Raw genomic sequence first — 18,626 nt, forward strand, 5'->3', positions numbered from 1 at the left:
CATGAAAATGGTCATAATAATTATGTAATGTTTATGTTCATTCAATTACTAGGTAACTACCAAGTTAAAGATATGAACGTGTATATTGAGCCCCTAATTGATGAGTTTTTGAAGTTATGGAATGGTGTCACTACGTATGACATCTCTAGACTAATAGGACATTGACAATTTGAATTCCATGCAATGCTTGTATGGACAATACATGATGCCCCTAGGCTAACTCATTTTTGCAGTATGTTATATTGTTAAGATCACATGTTTTTGGTCTGTTATAGTGCTTACACATTACTATTATATGCTTAAGTTATGCATGATAATTGTACATGATCTTTTAGGTCTTCAGATAAAGAAAAATTTCACATGTCCAGTTTGTGGTCTGATGATGAAATATTGTCATTTGAGAAGTTTAGGAAAGTAGGTGTTTGATGAGTTTAGTCACTTTATCCATAATAATCATAAGTATTGAATTATTGAAAAACATATTTTCAATGGGAAAGAAGAGACATTATCAAGGCCACAAAGAATGACACCTCATCTATGGAAGTTGGAATACGATCAACTAAATCATCGAGGTAATGTCCAATTTATCGTCCAAAGTTTGAAATTTGTATTTTGATATTGTCTTGTATTTACTAATGCTATAATTGATGCTTGTGAAGGTTGTCAAGGCATAAATGACCAACTTCTTAGAGGAATGAAAATTTATCCTACTCAATTTAGTAGGTTACCATACTATAAGGATCTCTCAATCATGCATTTGTTTGATGCTATGCATATTGGAAATAATATAATAGAGACACTATGGAAAATGTTGGATGGAAGGTGTGATAGAGAACAAATTGCCAAAATTTGTACTGACATTCATGAATCCAATCATGCACTAAAATATTTCATTGAATCAAATAGCAATGGAGACCGCATAAATACAAGTGTCGTTCCTTGGTTATTAATAGAACAACAAAGTGATGCATTAAAAGAAGTCATAAAAAAAAAAAATTCCAATAGGATTTGCTTCAAATATAAGCACTCTTCTATCAAAGAAAGGTGATTTTGGGCCAAGGTTAAAAACACATGATTGACATACCTTTGTTAAGGTAAGTCATGTTTTCTATTTATAGTATATTTTAAAAATTGAATGTACTACCTATTGCATTATTTAATAATATATTGAAATGATCATTTTTTAATGATTGCAGTATGTCCTATCTCTATCCCTTCCACTCCAGTTTGACAATAGTATTAAACAAGTTATATATGATCTTGGAAAATACATGAAGTTAGAAGTGTTTTTTCTTAGATTTGTAACTTTTTATCTAAAATCTATTGTATAATTTTATTTGAAATCTTGTTTATGTGTTTTTGCATGTTGAATCTCTTTTAGGTGGTTATCATCTAAAGAAATTGATAAAAAAAGATGTAAAATATTGGAAGAGAAAAATTCCATAGCTTATGTGTGAAATGCAAAAGCGTTTACCTCCAACCTTTTTTAATGCTCAAGAACACTACTGCATACATCAAGTTGAGGAGATTGAATTGTGTGAACCTATACAAACTAGGTCAATGTGGATGGTTGAGAGGCACTTGAAATTTATGAAAGGCTTGGTTTGACAAAGAGCATGTCCTGAGGGTTCTATGATAGAGGGATATATGGTATACCAGACAATGGTGTACATTAATGAATATCTTCTAAATTTTGTAGAAAATATCCATGTAGATTGCATTTGGGATGCCAATTCTAATGACAAATTTGAAGGGGAGTACTGATGGGGAAAGGTAGATTAAGGAGATTGAGAGGTAATTATAAGATTTTTTTTTTTAGTTTAATAATTCTTATCCATCATCAATATATATAAGTTGTTTCTAACTGGTATAATTGTCTTCTTTATAGTTCGTCATAAGTGGGATTTACTATATTTGTATATTGCAAACAATCTTGATTAGATGACAGTATGGATTGAAAAATCTCAAGAAAATGGTCGCTTATTAACATGGGATGGTATTTCATCATTGGTTGAAGAAGCTCATTGTAATGGAGATCCCAATGTTACACCAATGGTACTTGATCTAGTATATGGCTTATGAGATACAAAGGTACCCATAAGGTTACTAATCATGAGACATAAGTTTAATATCAACTCATAGATTGATAGAAATAATCTTGACATGTTTGAATAATTTTACGTCAAACACCACAAAGCTATGTACTACCATGGATATAAATTTTGCACAAAAAAGTTAGACAAAATGAAGAAAATGTGTGATTCTAGGATAAGTGCTATCTTTGTGGTCACTAATATTTCATCTAGAACTAACATACATCCTCAACAATCTAAAAATTGATACCATGACATTTTGGATGATATATTTGAGTGTGGCTTTATTTCATTCAAAATAGTTATATTTTTGTCAAATGGTATATGCTATGGCTGAATCGAAATGATCTTGATACGATTGTTATTGAATATGATAGTGGATTTACTATGTTAATACAAGGTCATTTGAGCCAGTCAGAGATGAGCTCTATGGTCTTCCAAGCCAATGCGAGTAAGTGTTTTACTTTGGTATTCCACACAAACCAAGTTGGTCATTTGTTGTTAGACATGACCCAAGAGGAAGGCCAGTAAAGTATAATGTGATGGAAGAAGAAGATACTGAAGAAGTACAAGATGAAGTAAATGATTATTAGAAATGACAGTTACCCAATGATGAAGAAGAAGAAGATGGTGATGATTTTGGTTATGCTAACAATAATGGTGATAATGATGATGATGATGCTAATGACGATCATGATCATGATGATGAAGATGGTGATGATCATGGAAATGATGGTCATGATGATGATGGTGATGAAGTTGATGATGATGGCGATGATGATGGTGGTGGTGATGATGATGATCAAAGTGACAAGTATGATGATAGTGGTGATGATGATGATGACGATGCCATGGATGAAGGTCATGATGATCAATGAAATGTCCAAGTAGGATCAATGTCAACTATGATGGGGTCATGTACAACCAAATTTTTCTTTCCAAACCATATGTACAAATATAACATCAAGTAGAACATGTCAAATATTTTTTTAGATATACACATTAGTTACACCAAATTTTTGGCCAACTTAAGATAAATTATTTACATGTACAATCTACTTTATTATTAATATTTTTTTTTGGTAAGTTTATTACTTTAATTTCACTACTGATTTCTAAGACTTACTAATCTTTTTCACAGGGTGACATGGATGCACCATCTCACACACCTTTAATGGAGGTAAAAATTAATTATTGTAATTTTTAATGTTAATATAGAAACAAATTTCATATTATTATGTTCTTTTATTTATGGCTTTGGAGTCATTTTGATGAAATTTTACTGATATTTGATGTCATAAATGATAGGAAAAAGCTAGAATGATAGCTGATTAAATGCGATCTAAAATACAGGCATCATTTCTACATGACATTGCCCTTAGTGCTAACCCTATGTTCATGGCGCAACAACTTAAAAAAAGATACACTGATGAAATTGTTAACATTATCACTGAGGGTGACACAAGCAAGGAGAAAGAGGCATTGAGAAAAGAATTGGACCGTAGGGTCCAATCTTTGAAGGTAAGCAGTAATTCAACTAAAGCAATAATAGAAGTTCAATAGATATTAATATTTTATAGTATCTTATGGATCATGATCTCTAATTTTATTTATTCTTGTATAGAAATATGTGATAGTTGTGACATCACATGGTGAACATGGTGAAGGTTGTAGTACACAACCTTCATGTAAGTAACACTTTCTTTGTTTGTTTTCATCAACATTATAACACTTACCATTTTTTTGTGGATGCTTCTAGATAGTATCCCATTTGATCTTTATCCATTGCAAATTTCTTTGCTAACAATATTATACTCTTTAGTTAATGATGAAGTGTGGACACCTCCTTTAGTCGGTAGTCTAGTATTGCCTTGTGCATTGTCAGCAACAAGGTCCATGCAAACATCCTTGTCTATGCCCACTACAACTGGTAAAACCTTGTTTTGCTATATTTTGTAATGTGATAATCATGCTTTTTTTTTGTTGGGTAGATTTTGTACTCATGTAGCTATCATACATACTAGAGTACCAAATCTGGTGATTAGTACTCTGGTACATGTGACTAATCCATTTCTTGGAGTAGTCCATGTGATTAATATTTAGTTCTACCACCAACAAACCATTCCTCATCACTGTCATTTTCAGCCTTATGTCTATATTGCTATGTATAACTATAGATAAGAGCCTGGGGTGAATTGTACTTAAGACATTGGGATTTGCAAACCTGAGCTATTAAGCCTTGCATACAAAACATACTTCTTTGGCTTTTTAGTTGTATCCTTAATGGTAGCTTTTGTTTATGCATTTAAAATCCCATTGAACTTTTGTAAGTCTATGGATCATTGATGCTTTCCACTACTTGAGAGTATGGATATCAACACATATTAAATTACTTACTTTCACATGCACGCTATTAGTCAAATCTATCTACTGGAAAAAAAATATATGTACCAGAGTAGGTTCCTCCCAGCAATATTAGTATTGGATGCAAAAAAAAGAAACTACACTAAAAAACATTGAGATACATAGAAATTCACCATAAGTTGTGTGTTATCCCTACACTCTAGTTACAAACTAGAGAGAACAATGATGCTTAAAGGATGTTTCTTGGGAACCCAAATACTCTAGATGTGGTGTAAGTCAACTATTTCAATTGCTAAAAAGTCATATTAAATGAAACATTAAATATGCTATCTCCAATAGTGACATGCTCAAGGTATAAAACTCAAATTATGTGAAACAGTTTCTGGGGAAAACTGTATATGCTTTTTGAATCAACTTTTCCCTTCTTGATGATGGATCACTGATTGCAAACCAAATAATCGATTCAAAATACATACACAAGTTTTTCTATGATACTCTTGCACATACTATATGAACTATAGAAAGCTCATGCCCATTATTAAAATGATGATTTATATTCACCCATCTATGTACTACCTTCTATTGTTCTTGTAATGATAGATTTTGTATTCCATGACCTATGTGAATTGCTAGACATGTTTAATTGAATAGTATAGAATACTTTTACTACTGTTACATGTATAAGGAGTAGGCAAAACATTATTTTACATGACTATTGTATACTTGTAAATAGTAAAAGATGCCTTAGAGAATTTGACAATGGATTGTTAGTGCACACACTCTATCATTGGCACTTCATTGCTTTGTGTAAATTTTAAAGTGTGCACCTGAGGAGGTTGATTAACATTAAAAGTATTTAACCCCACAATAAGTGGCTCATGTCCAATGACCCATCACAAACCTCTACTAACAAAACCATCATAGAATCAGTTGCCCTTTTCTTATGGCAAAAACTATTATCACACACATAAAACAAAAGTTAAAAATGAAACCATTATATGTTACTATATGTGTATACTGAACTATGTCAATATCAGATCCAGAATTGTTATACTACATGCACCCACCAATGCCAATTTGTGATCAATCACAATCTTTATCAACTCTTTCTTTGCCTATATCACTGCTCTGACCACTCATGCTAAAATATTCAAATCGACTGTGATGTTGCAAATCAAAACACAACTTAACTGATTGCTCCAAAGTTCAACTACCAACTAATATAAAAGCTCTTGACCAAGGGCTTTCCAGAGGAAATTACATGCTATGCTTCCACGATGTGTAGCTCAATGTTGAACACTCTAATAGAACAATAAAACTTATAGAAGCCACATATTACATCATAAATAATCATAATTATGTATTTACATGAAAAATGTCAATTTTTAAAAACCAAAAAGTAATGATTTATGAATCATTGCCACCATAAAAATGAATTTGCAAACAACATACTCATTGGATAGCCCATGTTCAGCCTACATCCATATTTAGCTGGTCTCATAACTTCCACTCACCTAGACTGGTAATAAAACATAGAATTAAGCTAATTCATCAAGTTGCTCTAATCTTCTCATAGATTAAGTTGTTCCACTATTGTCAACTTTTTTTAATTCACAATACTAGTAATGACAACTTTATTTAATTCACAATACTAGTAATGAACAGATAACTTGAGACTTGGATAACTTTTTAATTTCAAACTTAATTCACAAATTGGTCATTAATTTGTTTGCCTCAAAGGTTACTTGGCATTTGAAACTTACATTTGCTGTTCACATGTTAGATTCCTCATAGAATAGCAATGTGAGGCAACTTTCCACTTAATGGAATATGTTTTCAACATAATGAGGTTTGCTCCACTTCTACTCAAGAAAATTTTCTTTTCCATAATATATGTGTTGAGAAGTAATAGTATGATTGTGTGTCAACACAAGGAGAATGAGTAGGGACATGAAATATTAATCAACCTACAAATTCTACTTAACTAATTGGAAAAATTAAATGTCAAAATAGGATAGAAGATTCATTAAACATTCCAACCTTATGTTTGTTTGGTTTGAGTGACTAAAAGGGGTGTTTAATCAATATTAGAACTTATTTACCACTACTACTAAATAAGTTCACCAATGTTTATCTGAAATCTTGAGATGAGGGGATGTATTGATACAACTTGCAAAAGGTTTCCCAAATTTTGATGAGCTAACTGGCAAGAGTAGCTATTAAATTAATGTAAAAAAATTAAAAGCTAGGGGCAAAAATGTCAATGCAGGTAAAATGTTGGTTAGAATGTGTTTTTCACATGTTGTTTTAGCTACAAAACCATGCATTTTATCTTTTAAGATGTCAGTTTAGCTACAAAACCATGTCATTCAATTCCACTTTAAGGGTCATTGGATGTTAATGAAGTAAAAGATTTTCAATCTTCAAACTCATCATGAGGAATGGTAGTAAAATAATAGTATGGTCTGTAAATGTTTTCCCTAATTCATCAGTGGATGTAACTAGTGATAAAAGTTATGCCAGATAGATCTTACTATAGTTCTATTTGGTGCACTAATAGATAGACCTTTAGTTGATAGAGCAATAGAGAGCAATACTATTGAATCTAATCCATTTCTTGGAGCAGCCCATATGATTAGTACTAGTTTATATGTAGGGATATTGTTGCTGAACAAGAAAACTATGTTTTCGTTAAAATTGTAAAAGCTTCCAGTTGCTTTAAAATTGTTATTATTTAAAGTATAAATTTATTTTACTTTTACATTAATCTTTTTAGACTAATAATCCCTTTATGTTTTTGTAGGTAATAATGTTTTCTTTGATCATCTTTCTGATATGACATTAAGACTATTTGGACCCACCATATGTAAAAGGTATGTAGTTTCAATTCATTGCTACATAATTTTTCTCTTCTTCCATTTATTATACTATATTAAAGTTATTGATCTAACAATCTAATTTTTTTTTTAAAGGTGGAATTTACAAGCTATGGAATTAAAAAATCAACTAATTACATCTTTTGAGGAGAAATTTGGAAAAAATATGTTTGGCATTGGTCTACTTCTAAAAAGAGCATCAAAGCATATAAAGACTATGAGGGATCAATATAGAAGGGGTCTTAAGGAGAACTCAAAGTACGACTGTGCTCCTATGATTCCATCAATGGAGTGGAATGAAATAATAGAAGATGCAAAGGAGAAAAGGCTACATGAAAATAGAGTAAATGAAGCAGCACAGGGTAAAAAAGGTATGTCATGATAGTATTAAGTACATTGTAATCATGCACTAATTAGTGATATTTGTAAATATATAATCTAAGATGTTTGAAATTGTTCATAGGTTGCAGGACACATTCGTGGCTACAAAAGCAAGACTGCAATAGGTTGGCCAACACAAACTTGGCTCTAGTGGCTATATGAATTTGCAATCTTGACTTGTAAGTAGGAGAAATGAAATTTCATCTTTATTTTTTTATATAATTTTGCAAAAAATTTTGTTTAATGAAACCATAGATGGAAACTAATGACATTAAGTAAAAAATACAGGGCATAGAATTCAATGTGGAGCTCACAGATGAAGATAGAAAAATTGCCTTGAAGGAAGGCTATAAAGTCATGGCTGCACGCCTACGTGAAGAATCTGCAAGCCTTGCCCAATAATCTAATGCACCAAATGATATATCAAAGGTAAATTGGTTAGATGAAAAGTAAATGAAATTGAATAGTTGGGAAAATCCTTTTTTGGTGTTAGTTTTGAACATAAATTGACTACATAACAATCTGAATAACATTTTATTGCAGCTTTCATATCCTATCACAGAACCTACTCATGATGAAGGCCATGATGTGCATTATAGTGGTGGAGGTATTAATTTTCTATTGAAATTTAATTATGAAATTATGAATACAATTTAACATTTTTAATTGTAATTTGACATGTATCCTTTTTTTGAATATTTCAGAGCATGTTGAATGTCATGGTGAAGGAGTGGAGCATGTTCCCAATGTTCAACATGTTGACATGGCAATAGATCAAATTGTTAATGTACATGATGTGGAATTATCAAGTAAGAAAAATGCATGTTATGTTGTACTAGTAGTCAATTACAAACTTGTAACAGTTAATAAAAAAGAAAAAGAGTATGCCAATTTATCTCGTTTACTTGTTCTTGCAACAGAGCCCCCCTTAGTACAACAACCTCCTACTCCTCCAAAGAGAAGGAGCCATCATAATTTGACATTACACGTCCTAGAAGAGGAGGAGAATGAGGAAGATATGGATGCTCCTATGAGTGTTTTTCTTAAGAAAGCTAAGAAAAACAAAAAGAAGAAATGATGTTTTAAAAATGCTCTTTGATAAACCTTGTTGGATAATGAAAGAACTTTGTTTTAATTAATTATCTATGAATGATGTGTATTAATATTGATTTTCATTTTATGTTAATGAATATTGTTATGTGTTAATGAAGTCTTGATTAGTATTGTGTATTAATGAATTTTATATCATATTAATGAATGTTATGTGATTTTATTGATTAAATGTTATAGTTCATAAATGGATGAATGAATAAATGAAGTATGTAATTAGATGATAATGGGTAATTTATATTGATGTTAGGGGGAGGTGGGTGAGGCCAGATGAGTTTCCACCTACTTTTGGTTGGCCTTGTTAAGTAGAGAATATTATAGTATTCTTGAAACCAAGTGAAGCTCAAACTAACATACCAAGGAATCACAAAACCCAAATCCATCTACCTCTCATCTTCTCATCCCAATAAGTCATCTTTTCTACCACTTTTATTTGGAAGGATCTAAAGCTTAATCAATTCATCATTTGCATATCCTAAAATCATAATGCTCCAAAGAAAAGAATGATGTGCTTGAATAATGTGCACTATTTCTTTCACCCACTTTATTTGGTTGCCAATTGCTCGCATCACCAAGTTGAGGTAGTATAACTTGTAAGGTGCCCAAAATATGTGCTCATATCTTGCCTCAACTAATGCAAAGTCTACAACTTTAATCCACCAAAATCTTCTTAAGTGTCTAGTAGCACCCAACCCACTGCAAGATGCCAAGCAAGGTTACTAGCCTTTACCCAATGTTGACCTTTGTCTATCCAAGTAGACTCCACTTATCTAAGCTCTTACCCCCTCTCTAGGGCTCTTAGCAAACTTGGGTCAAATTAAGGCTTTAGGGACACTAGCCCTCAACTAGGCTAAATATGGAAAATTAGGCAAAATGCTTTCAAGGCTTCAAACAAAGAATGGTTTTGTCATTCCTAGTCCTATATACCTTAGTTTTTATTGAATACAAATACAAGAACTCCACCACTTTTTCTTTGATTCAAATATGACCCCATTTTCCAACAAGATTATCTAATATGAATCCTGAAATCTCTTCCCGTGATAGTGGTTGGCTTTGATATGATTTTGCTAAGTGCATTTTTGTGTATACAAGATGGAATGAAGCATTGGGCTCACTAGGTTCATCAAAAATTCTGGCATGGTGCTCTCTGGAATATCCACGAGGTATGAAATTAATGCTATTATAGTTTGAGCTAAAGTGGATGAAAAAATGATCTTCAACCTTAAAATTCCACTGTAACAAAAAAAAAAGGTTTACTTACTCTGTTCTAATTAAACATTCACTTGGTTTTGTAGTCTCATCACAGGCCTAGAGATGGACCTTTTGAAATGAACAATATATTTACCATCCTCAATTCCATACTTGCCAATCTCTTACCAACATATGGACTCTACTACAAAGGCCTTGTTCAAAGTCTTTGTTTTGGTGCTATATGGACTGCCCTTTACCTTGTCTTCTATATTTTTATGAATTCAATCTTGGAAAATAGTGCAATAATGTTAAGGATCCTAAGCTGATACAACATCTGATCATATAGGCCAAGGATCAGTTACCACTTACTGGAAAGGCCTTTTAGCTTGCATTCAGGAAAAATAGTTTATTTGTCTCTTCCTTTGCACAGGTTACCTTAACTGTTGATTGATTTCTTTATAACCAATACATGAACTTGTTCTCATAGCAATTTCTTGAATGTTTTTCATATTCAAAATTGATCTATTGTATTGTAATATTCCAATTTTCTTCTTTTATTTTGTTCCCAGTGAATCTAAAGAATACTTGGCTAGGGAGAACTCATATGCATATGTACATGTTTATAATTTCAGAATTGCTTTATAGCATAAGTTGTAGTAATTTCTCGTGATATTTTTGTTTTAAACTTTGCCTTTTAGGAATGATTTGTAGTTCCACATTTTGGTTACTGACTTTTATTTTTGATATTAGAATAGTTTAATCATTGGATACAATTAGTTTAGTTGGATATATTTAGCAAAAAAGTATCAAAATTCTAAAAGTTTCTTTGAGAACTAGATACAATAAAGGAATACATCTTATTACATATTAAGAACATATCCCATGGAAACAAATGGGAAGTATATATAGCACGAGGAGTTAAGAGTAGCAGTATAATCATTAGAGCACATCAAAACTTGATAGTATCAAACTTGATAAAGAAGTAACTAACATCCTTCATGAGGGCCCCAACCATCATTACTTTCTAGAGACTCCAAAAATTCTGTAGCAAATAGTTCATCATTCCAGCCTGCTAGGACATATTCCTTTGGTGCATTATCATCAAGGCACATGAAATCTTCATGTTCATTCTTATTAGAGGTAGAGTTCTAGGTGTCATTGGAAATATTCAGATCTTTCATCATCTTATCTAGTTGATTTACTTCAGTAGGATCCACCATATCTTTGTATTGATTTAGATAGTGGATAGCTTTGACATCTTCCTTGTGAATGAGAAGCATTCCATCTCAAACTAGCATCATAAACTAAGCCATAGAAATCTCCAAAAATGTATGAGTTTACTTGTAAGCCAAGTAATTCTTTTGGATTACTTGGCCAAGGAGAACTCATATGCATGTGTATATGCTTATAATTTTAGAAAGGCTTTATAGCATAAGCTATAGCAACTGCTTGTGATATTATTGTTTTAAACCTTACCTCTTAGGAAGGACTTGTAGTTCCATGCTTTCTTGACTATCTTTTATTTTTTCACTATATACCATATATTAAATATCCACTCCACTTAAATTGTTTTAATAAAAAAAATTTCTCTTAGATGAAGGATCAGTAGCTTCATTGATATTTATTTCCAATTATGTCAGCTATGCAACCTAAAATATGAAATAGTGAGCAAGAAGAATGGATTGAATAACATTGACAAGGTGATAAAGTAACAAGACCTTCAATATATGAACAAAACCTTTCTATTTTCCATGGCATTGAAGCATTGCATGAATAAGGCTAGGTTTCAATTGTAAATTCTGATTTGTTTGGCAACATTTAATTAAACCCTATTAAGATAAAGACAACAATTTTTATTTCAACTAGAGAAATCACAAGTGTCAACCAAATGAACAGGGCATAATTTGTCACCACCAAGCATGATTAAAGGCTCCAATAATATTAAAACACTTTAAAACAAAATCTTTTGAAATTTCTCTAGATGTCCAATGTCTAGTGTTGAAAATGTCCAATTTCAAAAAATCTAGTTTAAGGTATTCAAGGTTCAAGACCTCAAAGATCAATGCTAAAATACAAATGTAGAAGGAATACTGTAATTTGAAAATCCAAGAGTCAAGTAGTTCTTGTCAATAAATTCCAAAACAACAAATCATTAACTAGGGAGTTCAATCACTAAGTGGAGGTGATGACGACTCTTCAATCTATCGAAATGGCAAAGAACATGGGTATTTCTAATCTTTGACTAGAGGGTGACTCAAAAAATATTATAAATTACTTAAGGGGGATATCATAACCTTCATGAACTACTAATTATATAATTCAAGAAACGAATTTCATCCTTAGCACTATGGAGAATTATTTTTTTATCTCATGTCTACCATGAGTCCAACAAGACTACCAACTCTATTGCTAACATGTTAGTGAACCTCAATCAAAAGATGAGTTCGCAAGGTGATATGTTGCTCCCTAATCATTATTGCTAACATGTTAGTGAAACTCAATCAAATCAATTATATTCTTCAAAGCATCTTTTGAATAAGCATATCACCTTTGTCTTTCTTGAATTTGATTTTTTGAGAAAACATTTAACCCCTTTCAGTCAAAAAGAGGAGCAAGGTTCCTATAATTCTATCATGGTATACTTTAGTTTATTTTACCTTTGACTATAGTTTTTCCTATTTACTAAATCTATTTGTACTTATTGCTATATAAATGTTTTGTGTTTTGTTTGTCTGGATTGCTACTTTGGCAGTGATTTGCTTTAGCAGGAGCAATTTTGGGTGGAGTTTTGTTTGCTCTTGGTGGCTTTGATGGCTAAAAATACTTGAAGTAAGTTCACATTTTTAATTTTTAAGTTGCGTGTATGTGCATCCAAATAAGGTGATTTTGTAATCAATTTACATATCTTTGATGTGTCAGTGTTATTATATTCAGTCTAGTTGTTTACTTTAGTTGTTAAATAAGAGGGAAACAATAATAAATTGTACATAATAAATGAAAGACTATTAGGCTTCACATATACACCCCATGGGAAGTACATCTATGTTTCATATTAGACTGACAGTGCAGGGAAAATGTGGGGTACTTATTGAGGTGCAAATCTTCAGTAGTTTAGCCAGTGACCTTAGCTAGTGCCAAAACATCATATTCAAACCATGGCATGGATTTAGACAAGAGTATAAAATAAAATGGATATCTATCTAATATTGTAGTTGCAAGTTCCCTAATGGACATGTACGCAAAGTGTGGAAGTATACAATAGGCACACAAATTATTTGATAAATCAAGCAACCAAGATGTGGTTACATGCACTACCATGATCACACGATATGCATAAAATGGTTGTTTTGATGAGATTTTAGGGATTTTTAAAGAGATGCCTAAATCAAATTTGATATCATGAAATGTAATCATTGTTGGATGTACTAAAAATGGTCTTCTGGAAGAGGCTTTAATGCTATTTAACAAAATGCCTCAACCAAATGTGGTTGCATGTAATGCAATTATTGTGGATACACACAATGTGGTCTTTTTGGGAATTCTTTTAAGATTTTTTTGGAAAATTCTATGTGCAGGTGTTCAACCGAATTGGATCACATTTTCTAGTATTCTACCAGCATGTTCTAGAATGGGAGATTTGAAATACAACATCTATATCCATCAGACCAAAATTAAAAAGCAACTTTTTCCAAATGTTCTAATGAAGAGTTCCCTGGTGGATATGTATGAAAAATGTAGAAGGTTGTAGAGGGCACACAAAATATTTGACAGAAAACTTGAATGAGAAGTTGTTCTATGGAATGTAGTGATTGTGGGATATGCACAAAATGGTAGTTTTGGTGATGCTTTACTTATTTTTAGAGATATACTTCAACCAAATGTGGGATCATGGAATGCAATCATTGTTTGATGTCCTCAAAATGGGGTTGTGGAAAAAGTCTTGGATGCTCTTAGTCAAATGCAACAAATTGGTAACAAACCCAATCAGTTAACTTTTTCTCTCATCCTCTCAACTTGTGATAAAATTGAAGATTTGAAAAAGGGCATGAATATCAATTTGAACATAATAAAAAATGGAATTTTTTTCTAATATCATTGTTGGGAATTCCCTAATAGACATGTATGCAAAACATGGCATTATAGGGAAGGCATGTGCATTGTTTAACAAAATGCCTTAGTGTGACATGGTCTCCAAGAATGCAAAGATTGTAGGGCATGCACAAAATGGTGATCTCATTGAGGTATTAAGACTTTTCAAAGAATGGCCTCAACCAAAAGTGGTCTCATGGAATGCAATAATATCTAGATATGCACAATATGGAATTATTGAAAAATCTATGGAGCTTTTTGAATGAGTACAATAAACTAATATCTAACACAATTAGTTAAACCTCATTAGCATCCCCCCAATTTGTGCTAAAATGGGAGCTTTGTAAAAGGGCATGGAAATCCATGAAAGCATAATTGAATGTATATTTTCATCAAATTTTGGAGTTGGGAATAGGATAATACACATGTATGTGAAATGTGGTAACATATAGAAAGCACATAAAATGTTTGACAAAATGTTTCAACCTAACATGGTCATGTAGATTACAATCATTGCAAGATATGCACACAGTGGGTTTTTTGAAAGGGATTTGGAACTTCTTAAAAAAGAACAACTATAAGGTGCATAGTGCAATTTTGTAACCTTTTCTAGCATCATCCCTATCTTAATCCTATATCCAAATAATGGAGCACATTATGTCTTTGTGCAAAAATGGGGAGATCTAGTAATTTTCAAAAGGTAAGAGGATTGATAAAAGATAGAGGGGAAAAAGAGCTAACTAGATGCAACTAGATTGAAATCTATAAAATGATCCATTATTTTGATATAGGGTTAATATTGCCCACAAACATATGAGAGTATGAAAAGTTGGAAATTTATCTTACAACATGAAGGTAATGGATATATTAGTCTTTTGACTATTCATTATTTTTTGGTTGGTTAAAATGATTAGAAATCTTCTACTTTTTTTTTAGTTCCTCAAATTCTTTTGTAAATGAGCTAAATAACTCTAAAGTTCAATCTTTTATATAGATGGTTTTTTGGGCATTTTAATCTAATTTTTTTTCTTTGTTTGATCTTTTTAATGTCTGTCATTGGATTGTAAATTGTCAACAGATCCAAATGGTGAGTTTATTTGTTCATCTTCATTGGTTTGGTAATTTCATTTTGAAGTTTTGATTTGTATAAATGGTCCATCTGAAATTAAAAAGAGAATGAATATAACATCCAATGTGTTTTATAGGGCCCATGTTCCACAAAGGTTTTTACCATTTGTTTTACCAATACAATCCTTAGGGGGTAGTATGGGGCAACATTGTGTAGGGGCATGGTGTGTCAAAGGATTTGATTAATTGGAAGAAATTATACTTTGTAATCATTCCAAGTGAATGGTATCACATAAAGGGTTGTTGGTCTGGCTTTTCTATGCTTTTGTCTAGAGAAAAGCTAGTGATTCTTTACACAAGATGGGACAACTCCTCTAGACAGGTTGAAAAATGGTTGTTCTTAAAGACCCATTTGATCCCTACTTAAAAGAATGGTTGAAGATTCTTGAAAATCCCATCATTATTCTAGAGAAAGGACTGAATGCGAGATCTTTCAAAGATCCAACCACTATATGGGTTGGAAAAGATGGAAGGTGGAAAATTGTTGTGGGAAACAAGGAAGATCATCTTAATGGAAAGGCCATTCTTTACACAAGCAAATATTTTGTTCATTGGACCAAAACCAAGCACCCTCTCCATTCCTATAAGAAGAAAGGAATGTGGGAGTGCCTTAATTTTTATCCTATTTTTCCATTGGGAAAACATGGTCTTGATACTTCTATTACTGGGCCTAAGATCAAACATGTCTTGAAGGCATCCCTCAATGAAACAAGATTTGAGTATTATACAATCGAGGCTTACTTCACAAACATTGATAGGTATGTTCAAGACAATACAAGTGCTAATAAAAAATATGGACTGAGATGTGATTATGGAAAATTCTATGCATCCAAAACATTTTTTGATAGTCATAAGAATGGAAGGGTCTTGTGGGGATGGATCAATGAGTCGAACAACATTCATGATGATATTACAAAGGGGTGGTCTGGTGTTCAGGTAAGGTCTGACCCAAATTTTCTCTTCTATATATTTATATAGTCTTATTACCTAGAAACTAATTGTGTTGAATGTGTTTTGATGACTTTTAGTCCTTTAGCTATTCATTGTTTTTTGGTTGGAATATACTGTGTACATGTAAATTTGTTTAGTTGTCATTTGGTTGATTCTCTTTTTTTTTTTTTGTGTTCATTCATTTTTATTTAAAAATAATGAAAGTTTGTAGTAATGAAAAAATGAATGTTGTTCCTCATCTTATAATATTTTCATATTAGTATCTTGTGGGGATTATATTTTTTTGGACAATACAAGGTTTCATAAGCGACCCAATATCTGATTGTTTTGCAAGAAGTGATAGTGATTTAGAAGAATTTCTGAAGATGAAAGTGACAAGGATGTGAATCAAAAGACACCCATGGTATGATGATGGATTTGAAGGTTTCCATTTGGGAAGGTATTATTCTATTTTATTTTTCTAGCTTATAGCTCATTTAAGACCTTCTTGATGAAAGGTTGAGATTACTAGCAAGAAGAGGACTTTGTTGGAGTCATCTACAAAACCTAAAATTACTGATTGCTAATAAAAAGGTAAAGACAACAATAACTAGTGAAGCAAAAAATTTAGGTCAGTGCTTAAATACTTTCTCATTAAGAATGTGTTAATATTTTGAAAACTAATTTGATATTGAAACTTGTCTTAAATTATGAAATTGGTAACATGACTAGATGAAAGTTTCAATTATTTGAAATCAAATGGCTCACAATCAATTAATAATAAATCTAAGTGAAGATGAAGTTATTTTAGACTAAATTCTAGTTGATATGGGTGATCAACCTTATTTTTGTGTACATGGTTGCCTTCTACATCACTATTCTCTAGCAGATTTTATTTTCGTGGAGCATTTATGAAATTTGTTAGATTTCTCCAATGTTAATTACTGAGTAAGTAGTTATATTTCCAATTGAATTATATTATAGGTTTTAACTTTGTAAACAATCTTATGTATTCCATATGGATGATGGGTTTTCCTTTGTGCTTAGTTAAAACATGGGGAATAGACTAGTGACTTTTCTATCTATAATTGATATGAAATAGAAAAACAACTAGGATTTGTGTGTTTATTGTTGTTCCTATTATGTTTAATTTTTATGATGACAAAGAATTTCAAACAAGGAGGGACCCATTGTGGATACATTTACATCTTTTTCTACCTTAGTCACGGATTAATTCTTTTTAAACATATATGCACTTGAAGTACAAACATTTTCAACCAAGAAAGAGAAATATGGAAGCAAATAATAGAGCTTTAACACTGCCGCATTGTTAAGCAATTAAGATTCATGAAGGCATCTACTAAGCTTGTTTCTATTTGTAGATTTGTCTCCAAAAGTCAAGGGAATGATGGGATGTCATATCTTTTTTGGCCTAAACTTGTTGCAACACAAGATAAATAGCTCATTTATTATATATGTTTGAGTTGTGATTGTCCTAGTAGACATGCATGCAAAATTAACAATATCAAATTTCCACAATCCATTTGTAATGCAAGTTCATTTTGGATTTGATTGTGTGTGTTTTTAAGCATCATCATTTTGAATCACTCTCTATAATCCATCATTAGGATGAGAGATTATAGGATGCATGCAAAATTTCAAATCATAGGCAAGGCATGTGAACTATTTTATAAAATGCCTCAAAAAAATTTGACCAATGCTTGGCAGTTTTCTACCAAGAATTGGTTGAAATTTCAACCAATGCTTGGGTGTTTTCTACAAACATTGATCAAAATTTCAACCAATGCTTGGTAGAAAATTGTCAAGCATTGGTCAAAATTTTGACCAATACTTGGTAGAAAATACACAAAGAATTTTGAAAGTTTTGACCAACGTATTGGTCAAAAGTTTGACCAATGCCTGATAGTTTTCTACCAAGAATTGGTCAAAATTTTGACCAATTCTTGGTAGGAATCACACTAGGAGTTCTAAAAATTTTGACTAACGTATTGGTCAAAATTTTGACCAATGCCTGGTAGTTTTCTACCAAGCATTGGTCAAAATTTTGACCAATGCTTGGTAGAAATTATAGCAAGAATTTTAAAAGTTTTTGAGCAACATATTGGTTGAAATTATGACCAACCAATAAGTTTGTCAAATTTTCTATGAGAAAAAATTTGACCAACTGGTTGGTCAAAATTTTGACCAATTTTCGTTGAAAAATATGATCAAATGTACTAGTGAATGCCTAAGAGGGAGATTTTTGAAAACAATTGATCAATTATATATTGTCTTTTATGTTAAAGAAAATATCATATCTTTACCAGTTAGTGTATGTTGAGCTCAATCAGGTGATGAAGACAATTTTCTATGTCTTCTGAGCATTCTAGTATTTTCCAAGTTCAGAAGACAATGTCTACTAGAGTTTACTCGAGCATCCAAAGAGAAGTTCACAGAATTTGAG

General features: G+C 31.8%; 1 protein-coding gene across 1 annotated transcript in view; it reads left to right on the plus strand.

Moving 5' to 3' along the window:
- Positions 1–10,715: 10,715 nt before the first annotated feature.
- LOC149531117 (beta-fructofuranosidase, insoluble isoenzyme 1-like) overlaps positions 10,716–18,626 on the plus strand; it is a 49,904-nt gene continuing 41,993 nt past the window's right edge. Inside the window, exons 1-2 of the mRNA XM_089808293.1 lie at positions 10,716–10,722; positions 15,310–16,168. Coding sequence (XP_089664419.1) covers positions 15,563–16,168 — 606 coding nt within the window. The 5' untranslated portion in view covers positions 10,716–10,722; positions 15,310–15,562. The remainder of the gene's footprint in view (positions 10,723–15,309; positions 16,169–18,626) is intronic.

This window comes from Cupressus sempervirens, chromosome 11 (genome assembly GCF_028749045.1).
Source record: "Cupressus sempervirens isolate cs-2001-9-10 chromosome 11, ASM2874904v1, whole genome shotgun sequence".
NCBI classification, from domain to species: domain Eukaryota; kingdom Viridiplantae; phylum Streptophyta; class Pinopsida; order Cupressales; family Cupressaceae; genus Cupressus; species Cupressus sempervirens.